This window comes from Anser brachyrhynchus, assembly GCF_964034855.1.
Source record: "Anser brachyrhynchus genome assembly, chromosome: 3".
Taxonomy (NCBI): Eukaryota; Metazoa; Chordata; class Aves; order Anseriformes; family Anatidae; genus Anser; species Anser brachyrhynchus.
In genome coordinates this window covers 91430102-91452795 of record NC_137696.1, presented here as the reverse complement: position 1 = coordinate 91452795, position 22694 = coordinate 91430102, and the positions used below count along the sequence as shown (strand labels likewise).

General features: G+C 42.1%; 3 protein-coding genes across 13 annotated transcripts in view; 1 reads left to right on the top strand and 2 right to left on the bottom strand.

Annotated features, from left to right (window-relative positions):
- Window positions 1-4326, bottom strand: part of PHIP (PHIP subunit of CUL4-Ring ligase complex) — a 115175-nt gene extending 110849 nt beyond the window's left edge. For both annotated transcript variants that reach the window (XM_080585979.1, XM_080585980.1), the window contains exons 1-4: window positions 4253-4326; window positions 4063-4121; window positions 3879-3908; window positions 3661-3720 (exon numbers count right to left, since the gene is read on the bottom strand). In XM_080585979.1, coding sequence (XP_080442105.1) covers window positions 3661-3720; window positions 3879-3908; window positions 4063-4121; window positions 4253-4298 — 195 coding nt within the window. In that variant the 5' untranslated portion in view covers window positions 4299-4326. The remainder of the gene's footprint in view (window positions 1-3660; window positions 3721-3878; window positions 3909-4062; window positions 4122-4252) is intronic.
- Window positions 4193-21320, top strand: LOC308192417 (uncharacterized protein). 6 transcript variants are annotated; one of them, XM_080586001.1, is made up of 6 exons: window positions 4193-4304; window positions 5485-5564; window positions 10259-10339; window positions 10527-11667; window positions 15928-16011; window positions 16334-19174. In XM_080586001.1, the coding sequence occupies exons 4-6, from the start codon at window positions 11633-11635 to the stop codon at window positions 16599-16601; spliced, it is 387 nt and encodes a 128-aa protein (XP_080442127.1). In that variant the 5' UTR covers window positions 4193-4304; window positions 5485-5564; window positions 10259-10339; window positions 10527-11632; the 3' UTR covers window positions 16602-19174. The 6 variants fall into 6 exon arrangements, with proteins under 6 accessions (XP_080442127.1, XP_080442128.1, XP_080442129.1 ...); XM_080586002.1 differs by lacking the exon at window positions 4193-4304 and adding an exon at window positions 4731-4869; XM_080586003.1 differs by lacking the exons at window positions 4193-4304; window positions 16334-19174 and adding exons at window positions 19338-19478; window positions 20202-21320 and having other exon boundaries at window positions 5434-5564.
- Window positions 20932-22694, bottom strand: part of HMGN3 (high mobility group nucleosomal binding domain 3) — a 25285-nt gene continuing 23522 nt past the window's right edge. For 3 of the 5 annotated variants that reach the window (XM_080585995.1, XM_080585996.1, XM_080585994.1), the window contains exon 6: window positions 20932-22263. In XM_080585995.1, the coding sequence (XP_080442121.1) occupies window positions 22225-22263 (39 nt within the window). In that variant the 3' untranslated portion in view covers window positions 20932-22224. Of the gene's footprint in view, window positions 22662-22694 lie in introns of all 5 variants that reach the window. The other 2 variants (XM_080585993.1, XM_080585997.1) reach the window with 1 other exon arrangement.

The window sequence follows — 22694 nt, the reverse complement described above, 5'->3', positions numbered from 1 at the left end:
AAGTGACAAATGTCAGCAAAATGGGAATAAACAATTTCTGAGAACAATAAAGCGTGTTGCACTGTCTACTAAATCCACTGCACTACCATCCTATTCGATGGGGATTCTCTGCCTTCTCCCTCCTCAACCATCACCAACATAAATAAAATCCTGCAGAGAAACTCACAGTTACTTGAATATTTCAGATAAGACAAAGACAGTTAACACAATAGTTCTGAGCGTATACACTGTGGTGCCTGTACGCTAGAAGACCTAAAACATCCCTGTGATCGCTTTGAATTGCTACAGTGAATCTTAACAGTCACCTTCAGCCAGCCGAAGTCCACCTTGCCCCGAGAAGGAACAGCCCCAGCAGATCCCCCAAACCCTCCCCAGGCCCTCCGACCATCTCCCTCATGACGGTGTAAGGCCCACGTGGTGCTGAGCGCACAGAGCCAGCTGAATCATCTGAAAATCACTGTTGTACTGCTCATTTTTCAGACAGTTCAGCTCCCTTATCTGACTGACTGCACACTTGGATGAGCACACAAAGGATGCAGCAGAACTGGATAGCTTTCAGCAACAGCACACAATTAGATCAGCTACACCCACAGTGAAACTGGAACATGAAAAAACAATTACCCTGGAGTCAAATGATGCACCATAGCTTGTTTGTGTGTCAGGGCCCTAATAAACATGTTTTAAAGCCTATAAGCAATTCAGAAGGCTCCCTCAACTCTGCTGAAGTGAGCTATTAACCCTCTCGAGAGCCCTCAATTTTCATCCCCCATCATGAAAAATTCTCTGCCTCTCAAGAAGAAAAGAAAAATAGCAGTTCAGTAAGTTTTCACAACCGATACAAGAAAATAAAAACATCCTGAGACCTGAAGAGTCTGGCCACCCTTGGTACTTAGGCTGTATGTAGAGTACTAGGGACACAGAAAGTCTTTGGCCCGAGCACACAGGTGTAGTACTGGCAACAGAAACACTAGCCTTGGCACTCTGAAATACGAGACTTCAACCTCAGAGCAAGAATCAAGTAGTTTATGCCCCAAATAGCGACTGCAGGAAAAAATAAAATATAGAAATACTAGAGTTTACGAAAAGACACCGAAGAATACAAAACACAGAACAATGACATTTCTGAGCTCATGCATTTTCCTGTGCCATTACAAGCCTGCACAGCGTGGTGTTAGCTTATACGAAAATGAAATGTTTGCTTTCATTGGCCAAAGAGAAAAACTGAAGTAATTTACTAGATGAAAATTGCTTTCAATTTAACATTATTTGCACAAATTAAGCCACAGAAATAAGATATATTAAGACTACATGTTTTGGTTGAATATTAGAAAGTTAACTCTAATAAGATTTCCTAAATAAATGTTTCCAAAAAGAGGACAAAACCAGGAACAATGTCTCTTGAAAAGATACGCTCCACTAGATCCACATAATTACACCCGTAATAAATGGCATGGGTTTGCAAATAATAGAACAGGAGCTTGGGGTTAAATCCCATCAGCTGTTGCACAGAGCCTTTACTCCCTTCTAGAGTAAAAGTCGCGCCTCTAACATCACACTTATCAGGACTTTTGATTCTTAGCTTTTCTCAGCCCTTTCTGTGAAGTTTAGTGAAAGTTCAAGGCATTCAAGTCAGGGGAAGGGTGCCAGTGCATGACAAAACATGCCTTCTGCAGAAAGAAAAGTCAGCATCTTAAAGGTAGAAAAAAAGATACACATATCTTATTGCAATTTTATCCTTAGAAGAATGAAAGAACAGAGGGCTAAATCAACACCAACTTCTAGCTTTGCAGCTAAAGATTCCTGGGTTAGAGTTAAATGAGTTTTTGTTTAACGAGAACAGGACATTGTGAAAAACACTTCTTTTGTATGAAACAACCTTCACCTTGCAAATATACTTCTGTGCCAGTTTTCACAAGCCTAAAATGTCAAGTGATACAAAGTTCACACATCTTGCCCCCCCCATTTCTAGGTAGGGGCAAAGTGGAAAAGGACACACAAATGTTTACCACCAGTCTAAGAAAGCTTTGTTAAGAAAAGAAGAGAAGGAAAAGAGAAGGGACCCAATTACCACCATACGGATCCAATTACCGCAAACACATGGATTCGGAATCAAGTCCAAACTATGAGATGTACATCTTATGTCATTACGTACCTATTCTAAGTTAGTATCCATCTGCATTCCAACAAAGAAGGGTTTGAATGAACTTGTCATTACAGCTTCTTAGCTTAACCTTACCCATTATACACTGAGACTGCACCCCCATCCCTTTAAAGGATAAAACACAATAAGGGAGTGACTTGTGCCAAGTTTTACCACTCAGCTTGTGACCGTTGCTTGGAATGGAAAATACGGCCTTCAATAACCACATGCATTACAATGCCTCAGCGAATTCACCTCTTGGTTCAGGAAAAAAAATACAATAAACAAATTGTTCCAACCCTAAGAAAAGTCCATAACTCACATTGTAGTGTTCACCAATGTATGTTCAAAACAACCTTCATGCGACCCGGTGTTTACTGGCTGCATTATGGATGGGAGCTGTTCCCTCTCTTTTTGTACGAACTCAAAAGTTCTCCATATGTCTAAATCTCACTTGTGGAGGTCAGAACTACTACAAACAGCCCGAAAGCTCAAAGGGAAACCTTGCTTTGATGAACACTACAAACAGGGCTCACTCTCCCCCTGAAATGTTATTCAGAAATTCAGAGACTGAAGTATACAATAAGGTACCTGTAACGAAAACGATAGTGGCAACAAGTTGCTAACAGGCACAGTTCAGACATCTTAACTGCTGTCTTCCCAACTACCACAGTACACAGGATAACAAAATACACGTATATTTATGTTAGCAGAGAGGGGCTCACACTACAGTAGGGGAATTAGTACCTTTTCTATCACAGATCCCCACCTGAGATGCAAAGCACACACTGGGAGATAAAAGATAAAAAGGAAAGAAAGGAAGAAGGGGGGAGAAAGAGGAAAAAAAGGCAAGAAAGGGAAGCAAACCTGGGCTGTGAACCTGGCTGCTCCGGCTATCCTTGTGCACAACAAGCAGCAAGCCCTGCAGGGCACCTCGGGAGCCAACTGGGACGCCTCAAGCTGCAGCTCCCAAGCCGGGGGAGCAACGGCGAGGATGTGCGTGCGCACATAAGCGTGCAAGTCCGCGTGCAAGCGTGCAAAAGCGCGTGTGCACGGGCGGGCGGCGAGGCGCGCCCCCGCCTCCCGCCATCCCGCCGCCGCAGGCCCCGCCCCCCTCGGGGCTGGCCCCGCCCACCCCGCGGAGGCCCCGCCCACCCCGGCAGCGAAGCCCCGCCCCCCGCGGCCCGGCCGTGACGTCCGCAGCGCCTCCGCGGCTCGCGCAGTGCGGGCGGCGGCCCCGCGCCCCTCGGGGCTGGGGGGGCTGCGCGCGGCCGCGTGCGTGCGGGGGAACGCGAGGGGAAGGGCCCGGTTAAAATAAATAAATAAATAAATAAATAACAATGATAAACCCCCCCAAGTTTTTTTTTTTATTTTTTTTTTTTTAAGTCTTTTTTTTTTTTTTTTTTTTTTTTGCGGGAAATTCAATTTTTCGGTCGGGCTGCTGAGGGAGGGAGGGAGGGAGGGAGGGGAGGAGAGGGGAGGAGCAGGAGCCGGAGCCGGGCCGGCGGCCGCTGCCTTACCAGGTTCTGGTAGCTGCGCGGGTGCTCCTTGCCCGTCCAGTCCGTGCGCTTGGGCAGCAGCTGCGGGGGGCGACAAAAGGGGGGGGGGGGGGGGGGCAGCGCCGTGAGCACCCCCCCGCCGCCCCCCGGCACCGGGCGGGGGGCGAGGGGAGGGGAAGGAGAAGGGGAAGGGGGGGGGGCGGTGTGAGGCCGCGGGCGGGGCGAGCGGCGCCGCTTACCTCTTTCTCCGCCACTTCTCGGATCAGGACCTGCGGCGACAACAAAAGGGGGACGGGGACAATAAAATCGATAAATTCGGGGAAGGAGGGGAAGGGAGGGGAAGGGAAGGGAGGGCCCTCGGCTGGGGCCCGGCCCGGCCGCCCCCCTCCCCGGCAGGCCCCGGCGGCGCCATCCGCCCCCTACCTGAGCCGCTTGCTGGCAGGGTCCGTCCTCCAGAAAGCGGGCGATGAGGAAGTAGAGCTCTGCGGGGAGAGCGGGGGAGAGGCGCTGAGGGCTGCGGAGCCCCCCCTCCTTTTTTTTTTTTTTTTTTTTCCCCCCCTTCCCCCCTCCCTCCCTTCCTCGTTCCCTCCGCGCCCGCCGCCCCGGCACTCACCCGCTCGCAGCTCCGCCGTGTGCCTGCTGCCGCCGTCCCCGGACATGGCGAGGCGAGGACCGGAGCGGCGGGAGGAGGAGGAGGAGGAGGAGGAGGAGGAGGAGGGAGAGGGGGGTGGGCGGGGGGGAGGAGGAGGAAGGGGGGGGGTCGGGCCGCGCTCCCGCGGCAGCGCCGGGGCCCAGCGGCAGGCGCCCGCCCGGCGGCTGTCACCGGCGGCTCAGCGGGACGAGGCTGGGCTCCACCATTCGAGCCCCGGGCGGGCAGCGGCAGGAGGAGGAGGAGGAGGAGGAGGAAACAACAACTCGCGGCCGCCCGCGCCGCCGCCGCCAGCAGCCAGCCAGCCAGCCAAAAGCGCGATCCCTCCGCCCGGAGAAAGAGTCCCCTCCTCCTCCTCCTCCTCCTCCTCCTCCTCCTCCCTCCGCGCCCCCCGCCTCAGCCCCGCCGGCCCCTGGCGCCGCGCCGCCCCTCCCCCGAGCCCCCGGCCCCCGCCGCGGAAGATGGAGGAGGAGGAGGAGGAGGAAGAAGGGGGGGGGGGGGTCTCGCTCCTCCTGCCCTCGCTCCTCCTGCCCTCGCCGCCCCCCGGCTGAGGGGAGAGGAGGGAGGGCGCCGCGTGCTCTGTGTGTGTGTGTGTGCGGGCGGCTCGGGCAGAAGATGGCGGGGCGGGAGGGCCGCTCGGTGTCGGAGCGGCGCTTTTCTCTGCGCCGTGCGGGAGGGAGGGAGGGAGGGAGGGCGGGCGGCCGGAGCGCGGAGGGATACGGAGGGAGCTGGGGGGGGGTTAGAGGAGGAGGAGGAGGAAGAGGAGGAGGAGGAGGGGCCGCGGAGGCTGGAGGTTGCCGAGCCTCGGTGGCGCAGCCACGGGAAGCGAGCGAAGCCAAAATGCCCCCGGGGAGCGCGGCCCCGCTGGGGAGGCGGGCTGGCGGGGGGAAGGCCGGCCCTCCTCCTCCTCTTCCTCCACCTCCTCTTCCTCCTCCTTCCTTGGCGCCCCCCGGGGGGGGGCTCCGCTGCCCCCCGGCACCCGCGCATAAGTCAGGCGTGTTGGTTTTAGGACAAAAAAAAAAAAAAACGAGAAAAAAAATGAAAAAAACAAAACAAAACACCAACCCTTCCCCCCCCCCCCCCCCCAGCCTCGTGTGTGGGCGCCGGGTTCCTGCCACGGGGGCTGGGGGGCGCCTGTAGGTTGAGCTCATCCTCCTCATCCTCATCTTCCTCCTCATCTTCCTCCTCCTCCTCAGGGCGCTGCTCGTTGTCCTCGCCTCGCCGCCGGAGCCGCCGGCCCCCGGGAGCGGAGCCGCCGGACGAGCGGGGAGCGGAGGTAACGCGGGGCTGGCCCCGGGGGTCCAAAACGCGGCCCCGGGGGGGTCCAAAACGCGGCCCCGGGGCGTGCTGAGGGCCCCTCGGGGTCGGGAAGGGGGAAACAAAGCGCAGGCCCGCTGGTGGTTAGGTTTAAAAAAGGGAGGAATCTTAAAAAAAAAAAAGTGGGGGGTGAGAGGAGCGCGGCGGTTTGTCTGCCTCATGGCTCGCAGCGAGCCTGGGCGTTCTCAGGTCGAGCCGCGGCCTTGCGAGGAGGAGCAGCTTTCAGGGCAAAACCAGCGAATTTAGCAGGGAAATCTGTCAGGCTTTCACACACGCGGCTGTTGACGAACGTAACTGGCCGAGCCAGAAGCGTGTCTGAGATGGCAGAGAAACCAGGCAGAAATACGAGGTGCGCAACGAGCCTTCGGGCCTCGGCTCTGTAACTTTGGGACAAATCGGGTTTAATCCGTATTTCTGAGCAGCCGAGGGGAGGCTTTACACGCCTGAGCCCGAGGCCCACGAGCTCGGTTTGAGAGCCCGCCGCCGGAGCTTTGTGCTGGGAATGGCGAGGGCTCCCCGCAGCCGCCCCTCTGCACGAACGGAACCGGGAAGGGTCACAGAAAGGAGGCTACAACCTCGCTGATTTATTTCCAGCCCTCTTATAAAGAGGGATTAAAAACTAGATTTATACAGCAGGAGCCCAGCTTCCATGCATTTTGACGTACAATGATCAAATTCCCTAGAAAAAAAACAAACCCAAACCTTAAAATCCTAATCTGGCGTGGTCTATAATCATGAGGGTAAAAGTGTTCCCTGTTACAGATTTTCCTGAAGCAGTAAAATCGTATGTACTAGGTTTGATCGGTTTATCTGTAGCTTCCCTTGTTTTTAAATTACAAAATGTCCGGGTGTCTCCCTTTTCCCGGTTTTTACAACAATAACCATTCTCTGCCTCGGCTTTATTTCAAATAAACACTTCAAATAATTGAAATGGCAATGAAATCATTTACCATCTAATAAAGATTTAAAAAATAAAGTGACTGGAGTCTCTTTCTTAGCTATGTAAAATATGTATCGTAATATCTCGTAGGTGGTTCTCACAACAAAGGACTACATGAATAATGTGATTAACATTTTAATTTCCCTTGATGTTTACATATAAGAACATATGTATGACATCACTAAACCTATAAACCAAGGAATGGAGAATTTTTAACGGTCAAAGAGTCTGAAAGTAGAGGAAAACTACCCTGAATATATCGAACTTCCCCGTTCTTTTGGCAACTTGTAACTTTTCCCGATGCAGATTAAAATACAGCCCACAGAATCAAAATGTTTGTGTGTTTTGTGACTAAAATAAGGATCGTGTCTTTTATTTAATTTTTTTTAGAGCACCTAGCAAAATGGAATCCCAGTCCCCGACTCAAGTCCGACCACAGCAGTGCTACAAATAATAATTAATAAGCAGATTTTACAAACATACATTCCTCTTCTCCTTACAGACAAAATCTGATTTTGTTGATGTTGTTTATATGTGGCTTAACACGGAAGTCACAATGGCCACAAGAGAAGATGCAGCGTTATTATTGTTTGGTGATGCATGTTAGAGTTTTAACAATTCCTGCAGCAGTAATAAATATTGGTGTTTTTTTTTTTTTTTCCAGAGATTAACAGGGCGTTTGTTTTTTTTCCCTGATGCAATTCAATTGAGGATGTTTTTGTTACATATACTAGTGGAGAAATATACCCTCATTTCTGAATTTTTACAATCTTGAGTGTTGGGCTTTCAAATAATTCCCTTTCTTTCATGTGATGTTGTCACCTTACATTATCCATAAGTAAAAATACATCTCTTCTACTCTGTCACTGAAATTTAATGTTTTTAAAGAGATGTTTTCATTCTGTAAAAATCGACATTAGGAAAAAAAGAGTGGAATTACTTTCCTTCTTCAGATATAACAATTGTTAGAACAAAAAAGAAAATCTTAGATTTTTTTAATCTGAAAATTTGATTGTATTAACATCTGATATCATTACATATTCTTTTTGCTGATGTTAAGTGTCCCGTTATATTTTTGTGGCTTTCAAATTTGAATATTCATACATGTTCACTAAAATAATTTTTTAAAATAATAAAATTTACTAGATTTTGCTGTTAATAAAGCTGAAAACTTAGCTATGGACTGATCCAAAGACTTTTTAAAATTTCTCCTAGCTATGTTGTCATTTTTTTTTTTTTTTTTTTAACCCCAGAAAGCGTTTAGCACTGTAAGTATCCAAATACAGATATGTTCAACAGAACGCTCTTGAATTACTGCTTATGTTTGGGAAATAAAAATGTAGTATCTTTGATTTCTTCTTGATTTGTGTGTCTTGATAAGGTTTTTTTGTTTGTTTTTAATTCATATACTTCCCTCATAATACTTTATATCAGTTATCAGTGTAGTTTAGCAATCTTGCAACCAGAAAGTGCATTACATGTTGGCTGCAGTTCTTGATATGAAAATGCTTTCTCTGTTTCTCATGAAATCTGGTCTTTTCTTTATAAACAAAGGAAAGTATTTATGGCTTGTAAATTGCCAAGCCGGACAATGTAGCTAAATACTTGAAGCACAATATTGGGGGAGTGGGGGTAGGTTATGTGAGCAACATAAAGCATTCACTAAACTTTCTTGGTTGATTTTTTTTTCATTTTTCCCCCCTCAAATGGGAATTATCACCTCCAGTTACTTGTCTTTTTGTGACTGTTGGTTCTTACTCTTGAAACCAACCATTAATTTGTCAAGGGTGAGAAGAGTGATGTTATTATGGAGCCAGCCAAGTTTTTTTGTTTTGTGTTTTTTTTTTTTTACTGTTGTTGTTATTTTGTGTAATACATATGCACATAAAGAACCAAATGTGTCAAAATACAGTACTGCCCTGAGTAAATTCCTTCTGCAGCTTTAAACAATAACCTACAATTTAGCTAAATAGCTTCACATAGAAATGGTCTTAAACACCCACTTGCTTATGCTTCATGCCTAAAAGATCCTTTCTGCAGTCTACATTGGTAACCTAGATGAACTTTCAACTGGAGAGCTCCTTACGGATGGCGTAGCCAACATGCATTCTGCCTGGTCCAGATCCTAAATACCAAAATGTATGCTTCCATTCTTGACCTTTATTTCCTTTCTCCAACACATCATTACCATTGAACATGGACGTCCTCCCACTCAACCCAAAATACACCATTTCGCCTTTTGCTTTCTTCTCTGTGATGGTGAAAAGTAGCGTAGCATTAGAGATCTCTATTACCCAAATTAACATCATCGTTGACAAATTATGCTTTTATAAAACAATACAAATCAATTCACCCCTAACAAACATATTTCTAAGTATTCTTCAATTCTGCAGGTAGAAGAGTAAAATTAACTCAGGTCCCTTATGAAAACATAATTCATTTTTATATAAAAATAAATAATAAACCTTGAATCTCCCATCAAGAATCTGAAACCAGACCTATACCTCATTTATATTTTGAGCAGAAAATGAGTCTGGTTGAAAGTCATCTTTAGTCTGCTGTTATCCAAATACATGTAGGTTGCACTAACTATGACATCCTTTCAGTTTCACTATTAAATATTTGAATGAACATGAAAAATTCCCCTTATAAAGAGAAACTAAGAAATAGACCTATGTAATTCCTACTGAATAAAAGACTTCTACTGGTTTGTTTCCTTTTTTCTTTTAAGTAATTTAATTTTTGCCCCTGTATGTTGTAAATGAACTTCGATTAGAGTAACCGAATCAGTTTGACAGTACAGCTTTCTATGCTGACTACATTTCCTAATTATCCAGAGAATTTTAAGAAAAAGATTAAACTGCTGTACTTAACTGTGCACTATTAGGCAGTTCTTCACAGAGAATTTGGGGTATTTGCCATGTTTGGTTTCACGTCCATTTGATGCCTTTCAGGTTTTCTCAGAATTCTAGAGATTGTTTTTGTTTGCTTCTTAAGCAGGACTTAGGAAAAAAAATAACATGCAGGTTCTATTTTAGAGCAACGGTAGTGCAAAATGTATATAGGAGCATGAAAACAACGTTTACTATGTTGCTTTCTATACTGGCAGGCGTTTTCTTATGTCATTACTTCTACAAAACTTTCAAAATAGTTCATTGTTACTATTCTTTCTAGTAAGGTACTCGAATACACCAAGGCACTTTCCACTGAGCACAAGAGTTAAGATGTATCAATGGTTTGTTTCACTCGTTTCATTTTAGAGTTCTAAACCTCAGAGGACTTATTTTAAGCCTAAGTGACTTTTTTTAATGTTCACAAATTATAAAGTGTATTCAGACACATTTTAATAGTGTCTGTAAATGACTATTTATCTTCCTGTTTCTTCAAATGAAAATCTAGATTTCTGTTCAACCAAGTTTAAGGGCCATTTGCGATTAGGGGGGTTGGATCTGATGTGTTAAATTATTGTAGTAACCTGGTAGAAGTGTTAGAACTTTTTAAAATGCAGGTGAGGGGTTATCTGTCTGAATCTTCAGAGTCGGGCTGGTATCAGTAGCATTGGTATAGACTTGGAATTCCCCTGAAGTTAATACAGCGGACTACTACAATTTACATCAAAGTAAAAACTTGAGAGATGCTGTCATACTTTTATCTGAGATAGTCTGATATAATTACAGGAAACGCTGAAGGGAACGTTATTTCAGTGTTTACAGATACTGTATGCAGTTTAGATAAAACCAGAGGAGGCCACGAGAAATATCAGAGATCTACCCAGAGAAGAGTAGAAGAACACTGTAGGTAAAGTTTCCCGATGATACATTCAAAATAATCTATCGGAAGAAATAATGGGAGTCAGTTATGCTCCTTATGGGCTCCTAAAGAAATAAAAGAAAGCAAGCTAAATTCAATATCTAGCTTTAACTTTAAAAAAGGACCATTCTATTTATTACATACCATCAAGAATCTGATTTTTTTTTCTAGAACTCTAATATGAAAACAGTGAAACAAACCAATGATCCATTTTATGTTGGAATATCATGCTGAGCCTTTCACCTTATCTCAGAAGAATTAGAATTCAGAGATACATGAGGAAAATAGGTAAGATCAAGAAAAAATATTATTTTAGGGATAGAATTAAAGACCAAGGAAATGGAATAAAATATTTGAAGAAGGTAAGATAAAAAATGGCACACAAAATATCTGTTTCAGAGAAGATAAAGCAGGGTCTTCAGTAAACTTTAGGATATCGTCCAAGAACTGAAGTCGTTGAAAGATTGCAAATTAAAAATGATGCTTTCCCCCCATCACAAAATATAGCCATCTTGGCTTCACTTCTGCCTCAGAATCACCAAGGCAAAGATTTTAGCAGTCTTCAGAAGAGAGAACTGACACTTCTGTGGGCAATCCAGCGAGAGTACAAGTGCAGAATGGAAGGATCATTAGGCTGATCCACTACCGCACTGCCCTGCTGCGCGCTTTAAGACAATGCCTCGTTTCTCCTGAGTGTTTCCTCCAAATGTGGTTTGATTTCATTCAGAGCTGTCATGTATTTTTATTTCTATGTAGTAGAAATATCTGCTTTCCCCAAAACAGCAATGATGCAATGCAAGGAGTACCAATATTTGCACTTACAGTAAAGAGTTTAGTGCTGTTAGCATCGAACCATTTGGCTGACAGTGCCTACTTTGCATAGCATATGTGATTTGTCAATCATCCATGAAATACACATCACTGAGATTCTGATCTCCATTTACTGTTTAGTCTTCTGAGAAAATCCTGGGCTGCAGATCCAGATTTCTTAACATTTTGTTTTCCTCTCTAGCATCCAATTGATGCCTTGAAATGATTATTTTTAATTTTTCAGTTTGCCTAGATAAACTGGAGAAGGGTTTTGGTGTGCCAGGTAGGCGTGGTTTATTAACTGAGATATAAATCGTGTAAGGTACCTGCTGCTGTAAAACCATTGGTTCCATCTCTTGATTTTACAGATTTTAAAGTACAAGAGACAGGAAGTACAATTACCCTTGCATTACATGATGCTGTTTTTTTTGTTTGCTTCCTTGTTTTAAACCCAGTACTAATTAAAGATGGAGATTGGCACATGGGCTTCCCTTTTTTCCAGGTAAGTACCTACCACAAAGTTAAAAGGCTGCTCATTCTAGCTCAACTGATCTTTAGTTTTTCCATGTAAAGTGGAGAGGCCAAGTGAAGACCAAGAAGAACTCTCTTTCAAAGGTGTCTGCCTGGATGGCTGGCTCGCTCTCTCTGGAGGTACAAAGTACTTATTGTGTTTGCTTCCCGGAGGAAGAATTTGAACTGAACTTAGATTTCCCAAGCATCCAAGTGGGTGAAAACTACCAAACTGATGGATAAAAGGCAGGGCTACCATTTGGGTTGGGGGCTAGGGTGGTAAATGGGCTCTGGAAATGTTTAATGAGGGGGGCTTGCAAGCGAGACGAGCAGAAGGTGTGTGGATCCTGAGTGGGAGTAGACAGCACTGGGGACCCTCAGAATTCTCTCAGATACCCAGAAACTCTTACTGTTGGAAAATTAAGCATCTACGTTTTGAATGGGAGTATCTCCATATTATTTCCTAGTTAACTGCTATACGTGTTCTCACCCAGCTTATCACAGCTACCCCATTAGGGTAGGTGTTCCTGAAGCAAGATCTAGAACATGAGCGTACTGCTAGTTTTTGCATGGGTGCATTCTATTAAAGCTCAGGCTTCCGAGATCAAATAAAACAGAAGGAATTGAACTTGATCTTTCAGCATCAAGTTTCACTAGTAGTAATTGCCTCTCAGCAGGCCCTTGTAAGCAAAGCACTGAATAACACTAAAAGTCAGCTCGCATAAAGAAACAAGATGTTTTACAATGACTAGATCGAGCATTTAAAGAAATGCCCAGGTATTTGTCTTTAACACAGTTCTAATTTGGGAGTTCATTATTCTGGCCATAATAAAAATACATTTACTTAGTCCGTGCATAAGGTTTTTGCATGTATGTTTGAAAGCGCTTTTGAGGAGGAACGACTGTACAGGATTCATTTTACCTTCCACCTAAATACAGCTGAAGTTTGAACCATCGAGTTAAAACACAAGTAATGCTAACCCAGCGTGTCAGCATTTGAAGAGTTGGGACCCTCCAAAAACCTCACCTTATTTTTATACCGGGTTTCTTTTTGTTTGCATGCCAGGTATGCTTGGTCTTATAAAGCAGCTGGGTCATGTTTTAAGCTTTATCTGCTAGACATTTATTAGAAATGAAAGCTGTGGTTTTTACAGTTTATTTTCCTCTAGATCTGAGCAATAAGGTAAAACACTGAATTCCTGCAAGCTGAGAAATAAAAACAGAAAACAAATTCTCCTATGTAATCTGATACAATTCATAAAAACCAGTAGGGTTTGAGAAGAACAAGCTGCAGGAGGAATTACTTGAAATCTAAATAACATTGAAAATAGCATACTGACATTTTAAAGGAGGGATCACCTCGATCCTGTTGATCGAAATTTCATCAGAACTTCATCTTTATGTCTCAGATTAAACCTTACATTTCAACACATGGTTAAAATTCAGAGAATTCTGGAAAATTTGTTTTGCACAAAACAGAAAAGAGAGTTGCCTAATAAACTACCAAAAATATTTCCTGGCGAGCCTGCCAGCTGGCAGTTTCCGAGTTTTGGTTTCGCTGTGTTGAGGGGATGCACAAGGAACACAGAGACAGAGAGCAGCTGATGAATCAGCAGAAGTCAGGGATAAGACACCTGTGCTGTAGCGAACTCCAGAACAGGATGTAAATCTATTTAAAAACTGGGAAAAATGATAAAAAAGGGCATTCCCTTAGAATGCTGAAAAAAAATAGTGTCAGCTTTCCAGCCTTCAGGTAAATGCCTGACTTGAAGAATTGATTTATGCCAAAGTTCAGAGTCAGAAACTTAAAATCATAGAGGCTCTCACTGAAGTTTCAGTATTGATGTTCCTGGTCACTGAAAGTTAAACATTACAGTCAGTTCTTAAAACCCAGCAGAATATGCCTTTTTCCTCAGACTCTGGATAACAGTTGCTGACAATTTTAACAGTATAGGCAGCTGGGTTTGAGTGCACAGATCTGAGTACTGGTGCTGTTTAAATTATTACTTAAAATTCATTTTCAAAGTAGTATACATTCTTAAAAAAATAAATAAGAGACATTCATGCACCTAATCCCATTTAAAATAACCAAGCAAACAAAAAAACACACACTGAAACCCCACAACACGATTCTTAAATTCTAGTAACAGGGCAATGCTCTCTGTTTTATCTCAGTTAAAGTCCTTTTTCCGTTGGAAAGAAAACTACCCAAATTAGAAGTCCTAACTCCCATTTCTTTCTTTGGATCTTTAAATCTAAAACAAATAAAACTCAAGTAAAATAAGAAAACCCTTCAACCCTTTACGGTCCACCACTCTCAGTGCACCCAAGACCTTATCAGACCAAGTATACCCTCAAATACGTTGCTTGTGTATGCTCCCAGCCCTGAGTTTCAGTTTGTCATCTTTCGGTAACCAGCATGCTTGGATTTTTCTTCTTCCTCCAGGAGAGGTGCGTGTGCCTCTCTGGTCATTTAATGCTGGATGTTTCTAAGAGCACAGGCCTCTCTGCGGGAGGGCAGGTCATGGCACAGTTACAGAAAATACCAATTTGAATTTCAGCATGCAGAAGGTAGGGAGCACTTGTTGCTATATTCCTCAACTCTGAATTTTACCAGTGCTAGTAAACTGATTTGCACCAGTGCTCACACTCTTCCTGAGGCTAACTGCCTTGCCCTGGCCAGGCTCATACTATTAAATTCTTGACAACGCGGATGCAGCTGTCCTGTTCGGGTGGTTAAAATTTGGGCTGAGCTAAACCCTGAACCATGCCAAGGGTTGCTTGGGAGAAAAGCTGGTTGGCCTGGACCCAATGCCGGGACTTTGCTGACAGTTCAACAGGGTAAGCAGCTGGGTTCGAGTGCCTAGCCCTGGCACCCTTTGGTTTGCTAGCTTAGTGACACTGTGACAAACACAGCGCCAAAGACCGCCATTGGGCTTTGCTTCTTAAAAATAAATAAATAAATCAGATTTTAGTATGTAAACTGTATGTGGCTGTAGTATGTAAAATATGGAACACATCCAATACAAATGTCCTTTGTTCAGAAGTTCGAGGCTGAGCTAAATCCTAGCTAGTTTCTAACAAAACCCTAATACATCTCAGTACATTTTTGCACAGCATCTGAATTATTCAATCCTTCCTTTTGTCCAGCAAATAACGACAAAGCTATGAAATGCTTTTTTGTTGCCGTTTTTGTTTTAAATACAGTGACCACTTGAATTTTGTGTGTTTTTTTTTTCTTTTGACCAGCCCATGATTTAGTAAAAATAGCGATAAGTTATTATACGTATCATACCATATGGTAACATATATGGCATATGATATACATCAAAACATTGCTATATCATTTGGTCTGGGTCTGTAAATATTGATGAGAATTTGGGTGCAGGGATCTTAAGCTTACAGAACACTGATTAGAGAGCCCATCATAGCTTGCATTTCCCGGTTCTTACGGCTGATGAAAACCCCATGAAAACTTCAGATGCAGGGCAGCTGAGATTCAAATAATTGACCATTGAAGCTTCTCAGGACTACATTATAGATCACTGAAGGAAGAGTTGATGTGGAAAACAGACACCTGGAAAATAGAAAGCGTAAAGCTGCTAAGAAGTTGGGAGAAAACTATTTAACATTAGATGGAGGTAAACATAAATTAACAGCCACCAGGGAGATTCACGGTGTGTCTCAAACTTCTACGCTGTTCTGAACTGCTAACTCCCTATGGTTAGAGGCAGCAAACAGCTGGTTGCAGTCCTTTGCAATGAATCTATTTAAAGTGCTTGAGGCACATTGCAAAGGAGATGATGCTATGGTGATCAAACACTTGCCCAGACCGTACTAGGAACAGGAAGGCTAGTTACTGCATGAAGAGCACTGAAAAGAATCCTTAAATGGGATTTGGGCTGAGGGCTTCTCACTGTCTTGTTTTATCCGGCCTTTTGAGCAGGAAAAAATCCACCCAGTTTTGAAAGACATAACAGATAACAGAGCCCTTCGTTCACGGCCCAACAATAACTTAGAAAGCTCAAACTGCCAAACATGAAGATGCATTGTTGTAAGGAGATATATGGTATCAAGTGCATCATTGTCTAATTGCTTCATGAAATAAAGGGGACAGTCAGTGTCTTCCATGTTTACTGATGTAAAACAAGGCTCTTGTTTTTAGCGATAAATTGAGTCAGCCACTGGATTTTCTGCGAATGCAGTATTTGCACTGCAGGCTACTTTACACGTATTACTTCATGTGTTTCAGAGCCTACAGACCAAAAGCACCAGCCCCTCCTGAAAAGGTAAACCAGGTCACACAGAACTCCCTGCCAGCGGATGCATTCATCAGGTGAGGAACACGATCACTGTTTTCACTCTACAGACCCAGCATTTCAAAAAGAAGTCAGACACCCCTGTGAACATGCAAGTGTGAGTCGGAGAGGGGCTTTACAGAGCCAAAGAAAGGTAAAGAAAGGTCTTCTAACATCAGTTACTTAAGACTCGTGTGGCAGTGATCCTCCTTAACTTCTTGCAGTTTCATCACTGACAGTGACATCTACTTGGAAATACGGTTTCATTTTACCTGGCCTTTGGTATGCTTTTACAAATATATATACAACTGCTGCCGTAACTGGAGCTTGCAACTCATAAATTTCATACATTTCCCATAGTCCTAACGCCATCTCTACTGCCAGAGAGGTGACTGTTCCCACATCACGGAGGATTCTCTGCTACTGGCTTTGGGAGTCTGAGTTCACTGTGACTTGTCACCATGAATGCTGCGCTTGGCTCGAGGCTCACGTGCTAACAGTGACAACTAACAAAGGAAAATCGTGTCCCTGCGCAGGGAGCTGCTATCAGGGTAATGAGGTCCTAGAGCAGCGTTCCAAACAGAGCCCGCTGGGGAGAGAGGGGGAGACCACGACATTTAAAAATTGAATATGTTTATAAAACTCTGTAATATGATATGGAAGACTTTAGTAACAGGTTCCAGACTGAGAGTTACCCTATAGGTCAAAACCTTCACGTCCTAGTTCCCTTGGCTGGCAAAGCAGGCAAAGCTTCCTGAAAGACTCTGGAAACTCATCAACTAGTAGTTATCCTCGAGGTGGAAATTTGGCACTGATGCACAAATGATACTTAATTGCAATGAAGTACGTGGCAGCTTGATTTCTCTATTGCCCTCAAGGAAATAAACACAGTTACAAGATTTACCAGAAATATATCCCAGAGGGAAGGAAAAAATAAAGTAGACTCAGTAACTGAATTGTTGATACAAGGCTTAAGGGGGAAACAGACTTGGTGATACTCAAGTCTTGCTTGCATATGCAGAGAATTCTGCAGTTTTCCTCTTGTATCTACTCCTAGAAAAATCAGTTTCTCTTGTGTTGCACGAGGTCTCTTCCTCCACCCCTACCTGCCAGATTACAGGGTTGAGACTTTTTCCATCTCTTACCTTTTTCTTCTTTTCCTGGCTTGCCTTCCACAGACTAACGCTGCTTTCAGAGTATTCACGCATCTTCTCTCCCACGTGCTGCTGTGAGGGAGCTTTCTTCCAGCCTCGTCCTGGGACATCCCCCGGCTGCCTCCTGTTGCCACAGCAGCAGCAATCCTCCCTCTGGGGCCAAATAGGCAGCCGGCTTTGAAGTGACTGTAAGCAATCACAAAAAATTCTCCAGACCCACCGCTTCTTTCTTCTCGTCAGTTACTCTAGATGCAAATGACATATTTACATCTGTTTCTTAACCTCCAGTGGCAATCAATCCCTTCGTCTTACTGTAAGAGCTCGAGTCTTCTTCCATTACAGAATATCATCAGAAATTAGAAGGGGGTTGGTTTGTTTTTACGACATTAGATCATTACAAGATTTTATTCTGATGCTTTTAAGAAAAGCTTAGAACAGCCTTCCAGCTGTCCTAGATAAGGCTAAAGTTCTTGTTCTAAAACCTTTACTTTGGGAGGAACTACAGTAGCATTTTATGCTGATTTTGAAAATGGACTGAAGACTTTGACAAGGTCATTACTTCCAGCCTCTGCACCGTCTCCTCAAGTTCTATCACTTTGCATTAAATTGTTCGTTATTAGAGTAAGACTCGTAATCAGGCAGCATAGTACCTGAAACCTTCCAATATAAGTTTGTTTTTATAATCCCCAAGCCTGAAATTTGTTTCTGAATGAGAGTCAAAACAGTGATAAAACAATTCCTACAAGTTACACTACACCAGTGGTAAAATTAAGCACAGTGGGCCCATGCACTCAATTTCTTGTTTAAGCAGGAATTTAAATTACTAGCTTTATCCCCCTAAAAGGTATTAAACTACTCTTTTCTATTCACATTTAGTGGGGAAAAACGACTAATTAGTATCAATAGACAAATCTGCAATGTAGTGTTAGTGAAGTCATTTTGCACAAGAACTTATCACTATCTTTGAAGGTGCTTACAAGAAAACAGTATTTTGCTATACCACTGAGTCTCTGCTTCTTACTTATGCACTACTTTGTTGCTAATACTATGGTTCATCACAAAGGGAGTAATATGTCAAAACTATTTATTTCTCATTCTGTCCATTTTCTATAGAAAAGCTGTAATTATTTTGATTTATTATAAATCCGGAATTGGTTATTACAGAAGGCAATCGGTGGGTCATAATCAAGGTAAATAGCAGCTTTGCAGTGAGTTCAAAGTTTGTGAATAAAGCAAAAAGTCTGTTTGTTACAGAGAACAGCAGTAGAAAATTCTTGCCTTTACAAAAATCATCACACTGAACATTTTAATGGTGCTCCTGACCATCACATTTGTGGTAATTTAACCAGCAGTAGGAGTATTGCTCTAGTTTTCCTACAGATAAAAGAACCATAATCCTTAAATTAGGAGGATGACAGAGTTCTTGCTACTGAACTTGTTTATAGACAGTCTCTGCTATCTTTTTACATTTTGATTTAAATGTATAAGTTTACTGACTCATTTAATATAAATTAAGATAGTGGGCCAAGGTGTTGTTTAAAATCAGATACCAGTCAGCTGCCCAGCAGCATTCCACGTACAATGGCCTAAGTGAAAATAAAGACCCCATGAGGGTTCCAGGTCAAAAGCAATTTATTCAGGGGAGACACATACTCCTTCACATTTCAGATTATTTTCCTTTCTCATTTGATGACACCTTATCTTTACAGCATACAGAATAGTCACTTGTTTCTCAGTTGTATTATCTCCTTCAGGTTATATAAATTTCTGTATAATTGTATTAGAAATTTAATTAACATTGTGGCTGTTGAGATTTAGTATTATGATGCATACTTCTGTATAGTATGAGTGGTTTAATTTCAAACTGTGTTCTCCCTTCACACTCTTCCTTGATTCTCCTGAAGAAAGCGCACCAAAAAAAAAAATAATGTTGTTCCTATTCTAGTAGAACTTTAACTGTTACCTATGTATATTTTGCTGTTTGTTCTAATAAAGGAACTGAAACATCCCTTAAGTTCCTTAATAAACAAACTTAATTTTCTTGATATTCTTTCTCCCTTTACCTACCTTTTTTTTTTTTTTTAAATGAACAGACCAAATAACTCTCAAAGTGTTGGGAGTTGAGCAAAACAACTAAATTTTCACTGCTGTTTTGCATAAGAATTTATTTTCCATTAGCACCCCCATAAAAGCTTACATTTCATCTGCAGTTCTCCAACTGGAAGAAGCTGCATTTGTCATTTCAAGAGTCAAAATATCAAGAGCATCCTTTGGCTGACATGTGCAATTAGCTCAAGTTCACTCAAGGACATGGAAAAAGCAGAAAGTAACAACCATGAGAAATCACAAAGGTAAGGGAATGTGGGTCTTTGACTACACAAGAGTGACATTTTCTGATCATTCATTGAGTCTTATTTCTCATGGGCCTGCCTTCCTTAAACTTGAGAACAGTCCATCCTTCTCAATAAATATATACATAAAATTGTTGTACGTACCCTGAACTACCCATCCATTACTTCCCAGAAAGGCCAAATACTCAGGGATTCTTCCAAATCTGGTGTACAAGCGTGAAGCAACCGATCATTAAATACTGATGATGCAAGTTTTTTTAAGGCTAAGATGCAGCATCTGGCCCTTTCATAAAACACTTCAAAACTAAAATGCTTACATACTTCCTGAAGGTGCTCTGAGGATCACCAGCTGCCCACAAAAACACCCTAGCCACATATGTTTGAAGGCACTATCATTCTAATTAAAAAAAAAAAAGCGTTCTACAACTTGATACAGTGCTTTGACAATTTTCCTGCATCTCTGAGAACTTGACAAATAAATGAAAAAATTGCAAAGCATCACATTTACAAAGCACTTCTGAAAAATTAGAAATATTAATTGAATCAGCAGGATAGTGTGCTTCATTAAACTTCATCTAAGTGGATTTTCTATTGTTAAATGCTTCTAACAGAACTCTAGCACTGAACTGAATCTACTAATCTGGTCAAGCTGACATGAGTTTTGTGCCAGAACTGTTACATTAGAATGTCCAATTAATTTAAGGACCAACTTCTATCTGCCAGAGGTTTAGTCAAAGGAGCTCCCCTAAAAGAAGCCTGTCCAGAGATATGTCAGTGTCTTATGATGTTACATCACTGCTGTGAAGGGTCATTTCAACAACTCCACCTGGCTAGGTAAGATTAAGCAACTAATCTCTTAGTTCTCCACAAAAACTGGTGTGAGTATAACATCATGAAACCAATCCCCAGGAATGATAAACCCATAAATTGGCAAATGCTTATAAAAAACACCTTGATGATTATGTGAAAAAGTTCAGACAGATGAAACTTCCCAAGACCACAGTATCTAAATTAACAGACTTTTCAACAGGGACAATAAGAAAACATATCAGAAGTACTGTGCAGGATTACTCAGTACGTATCAGTGAAAAACCATATCAACTTTCCTTCTGATTAGGCTACAAATTTTGTTACAGCCCTCTACCTTCCATCACCAAAAGTAGAGACTTACTTTCAATTTTCTTCCAAAACTAAGACCATGATGCAGCAAACAGACTCCGTTTATTTGGCTGTAGCAAGCCTAGCACAAGAGCAGCAGAGGTGCTTATCTTGATACCAATCTTAACTACTATTCTAGCTAGCATATAATAACATTATTTGTTTTTGCATTCAATCTCAACTTTTAACTTGTTAAGAACTATAGACAGACTTATGGTTTTCTGTTTGTTTTAATTTAAAAAAAAAAAAGAAAGCAACTGGAGATTTCTTCCCAAAGAATAAATAGAACACTAGGTCAAGCAACAGTCATTCATTTATTGACTTAAACAAGCAAGAAGTATCCTCAGACATAATGGCCACCACTTGAGCAATACAAATCAATACTACTGAAGAACAGGGAACATCTTTTTCTCTCACCCCTCCCATCCCAGAAGTAACAATAGAAATACCAGGGCCCCTAGAGAAAAGAGAAGGAGAAAAATTATAAAAGGCGCTTATAATGAGCTGCAGAGTTGAAACATGGATACTAAAAAATCATTAGCTACTCCACCATATCACCACAATCACCTCAAAAATAACTTTCATTGTTCCATTTCTACCAGGTAACAAATATATAGCGCTGTTTAACAGCGATTTCAATGTATTAACAACTGTCCTCAGCTGAAGCAGAACAGCAATTACTTGTTTATATTAAATTTGAGATTGCAGGTAGAAAGAAGTGTTTCCAGAGAATATGATGCAAGTCTTCTCTAGTTAATGAAAAGGGAGCAGGAGGAGAAACAAAGCTGTTTTTAACAGTTACTGTATGTCTGTAGCAATCAAGCAATTCATTCTCTGTTGATATTTCATTACAGACACAATATCCTGATAGAGTATGTCAGCTCTACTCACCCTATGACAGAGTATCTGAAGAATGTATCTATAAAGTCGCTTAGGTTGCGGGCCACTGAAAATCCCAACCTGCTACTCCTGTGCGGGTATTTTTTTTTTTTTATCAGACAACAGCAGAAAAAATAAAAAAATCCAAACAGACTGCATGCAAAGCTATCATTGCTATATCATTTAGTCTTCCTTGTAACAGCTGAAAATATGAGTAAGGCATTCCTCAGATTTAGAGAAAACATTAGGAGGCTGTAGTTTTGCAGGCAAGGAGACCTTTTATTTTAATCCATTAAAAGAACCCAAAATAGTCAGCAGGTGGCCACATCTATCCATGTTTCATTAAAATCACATAAACCCTAAGTACAAAAGCACCACTGATTATTGCTCTAGAAAAACTGCATGAAAAATTCAAATACGCACAGTAAAAACATCACCATATGCACAAGACTTAATTTCTTAAAGCAAGTGTATGGAATGCTGATCCAATTTTACACATACCTTGCAATATTAAGTTGATATTTATATTACTTGGCAACAATGGGAATTTCTAAAAGCACTGTTATGAGAAGGGAAATGTTCATATACAGTTTAATATGTCAACTATCATAGTCCTAAAAAAATTAGCATTTACAAAATACTTGATAAAAATATCTTTTAAAAGTTGTCCAAGAGGTACATAAAATCAACCCAAAATTTTCATGATATTTCATTCCTTCTTGTCACCTACAGATTCAGTTTTCTGAGCCTGTGGAGAAGAAAGAAAAATTAATTACTATAGTAAATTGCTGTTATATATGTATAAATACCCACACTACTCTTACTCCTCCAATTTCTTATTTTTAAACAGCTCATTTTCAAACCTATGTCGATATTACATTTACGCAAACAAAACAGGTACACTCACACACTTCTCTTAATTTATTGGTCCCAGCTTTTCAAAAGCAATTCAAGCCTTACCTGTCAGCTTCCATTGTTCATACTGAAAAGCACCACACTACTACCTGTTTCTATTCACTGCACACATGCAGAATGCTCTACCGTACCCTTAACTTTCACTGTTTCAATCTGCCCTTTTACTGACAGTGTGCTGGGTGGGGCACCTCTGGATGTTGAAACACTAACAGTTGAGCGAGAGATGCGAATCTGCAATAACATTATGGGCAATAAAAAGAAACA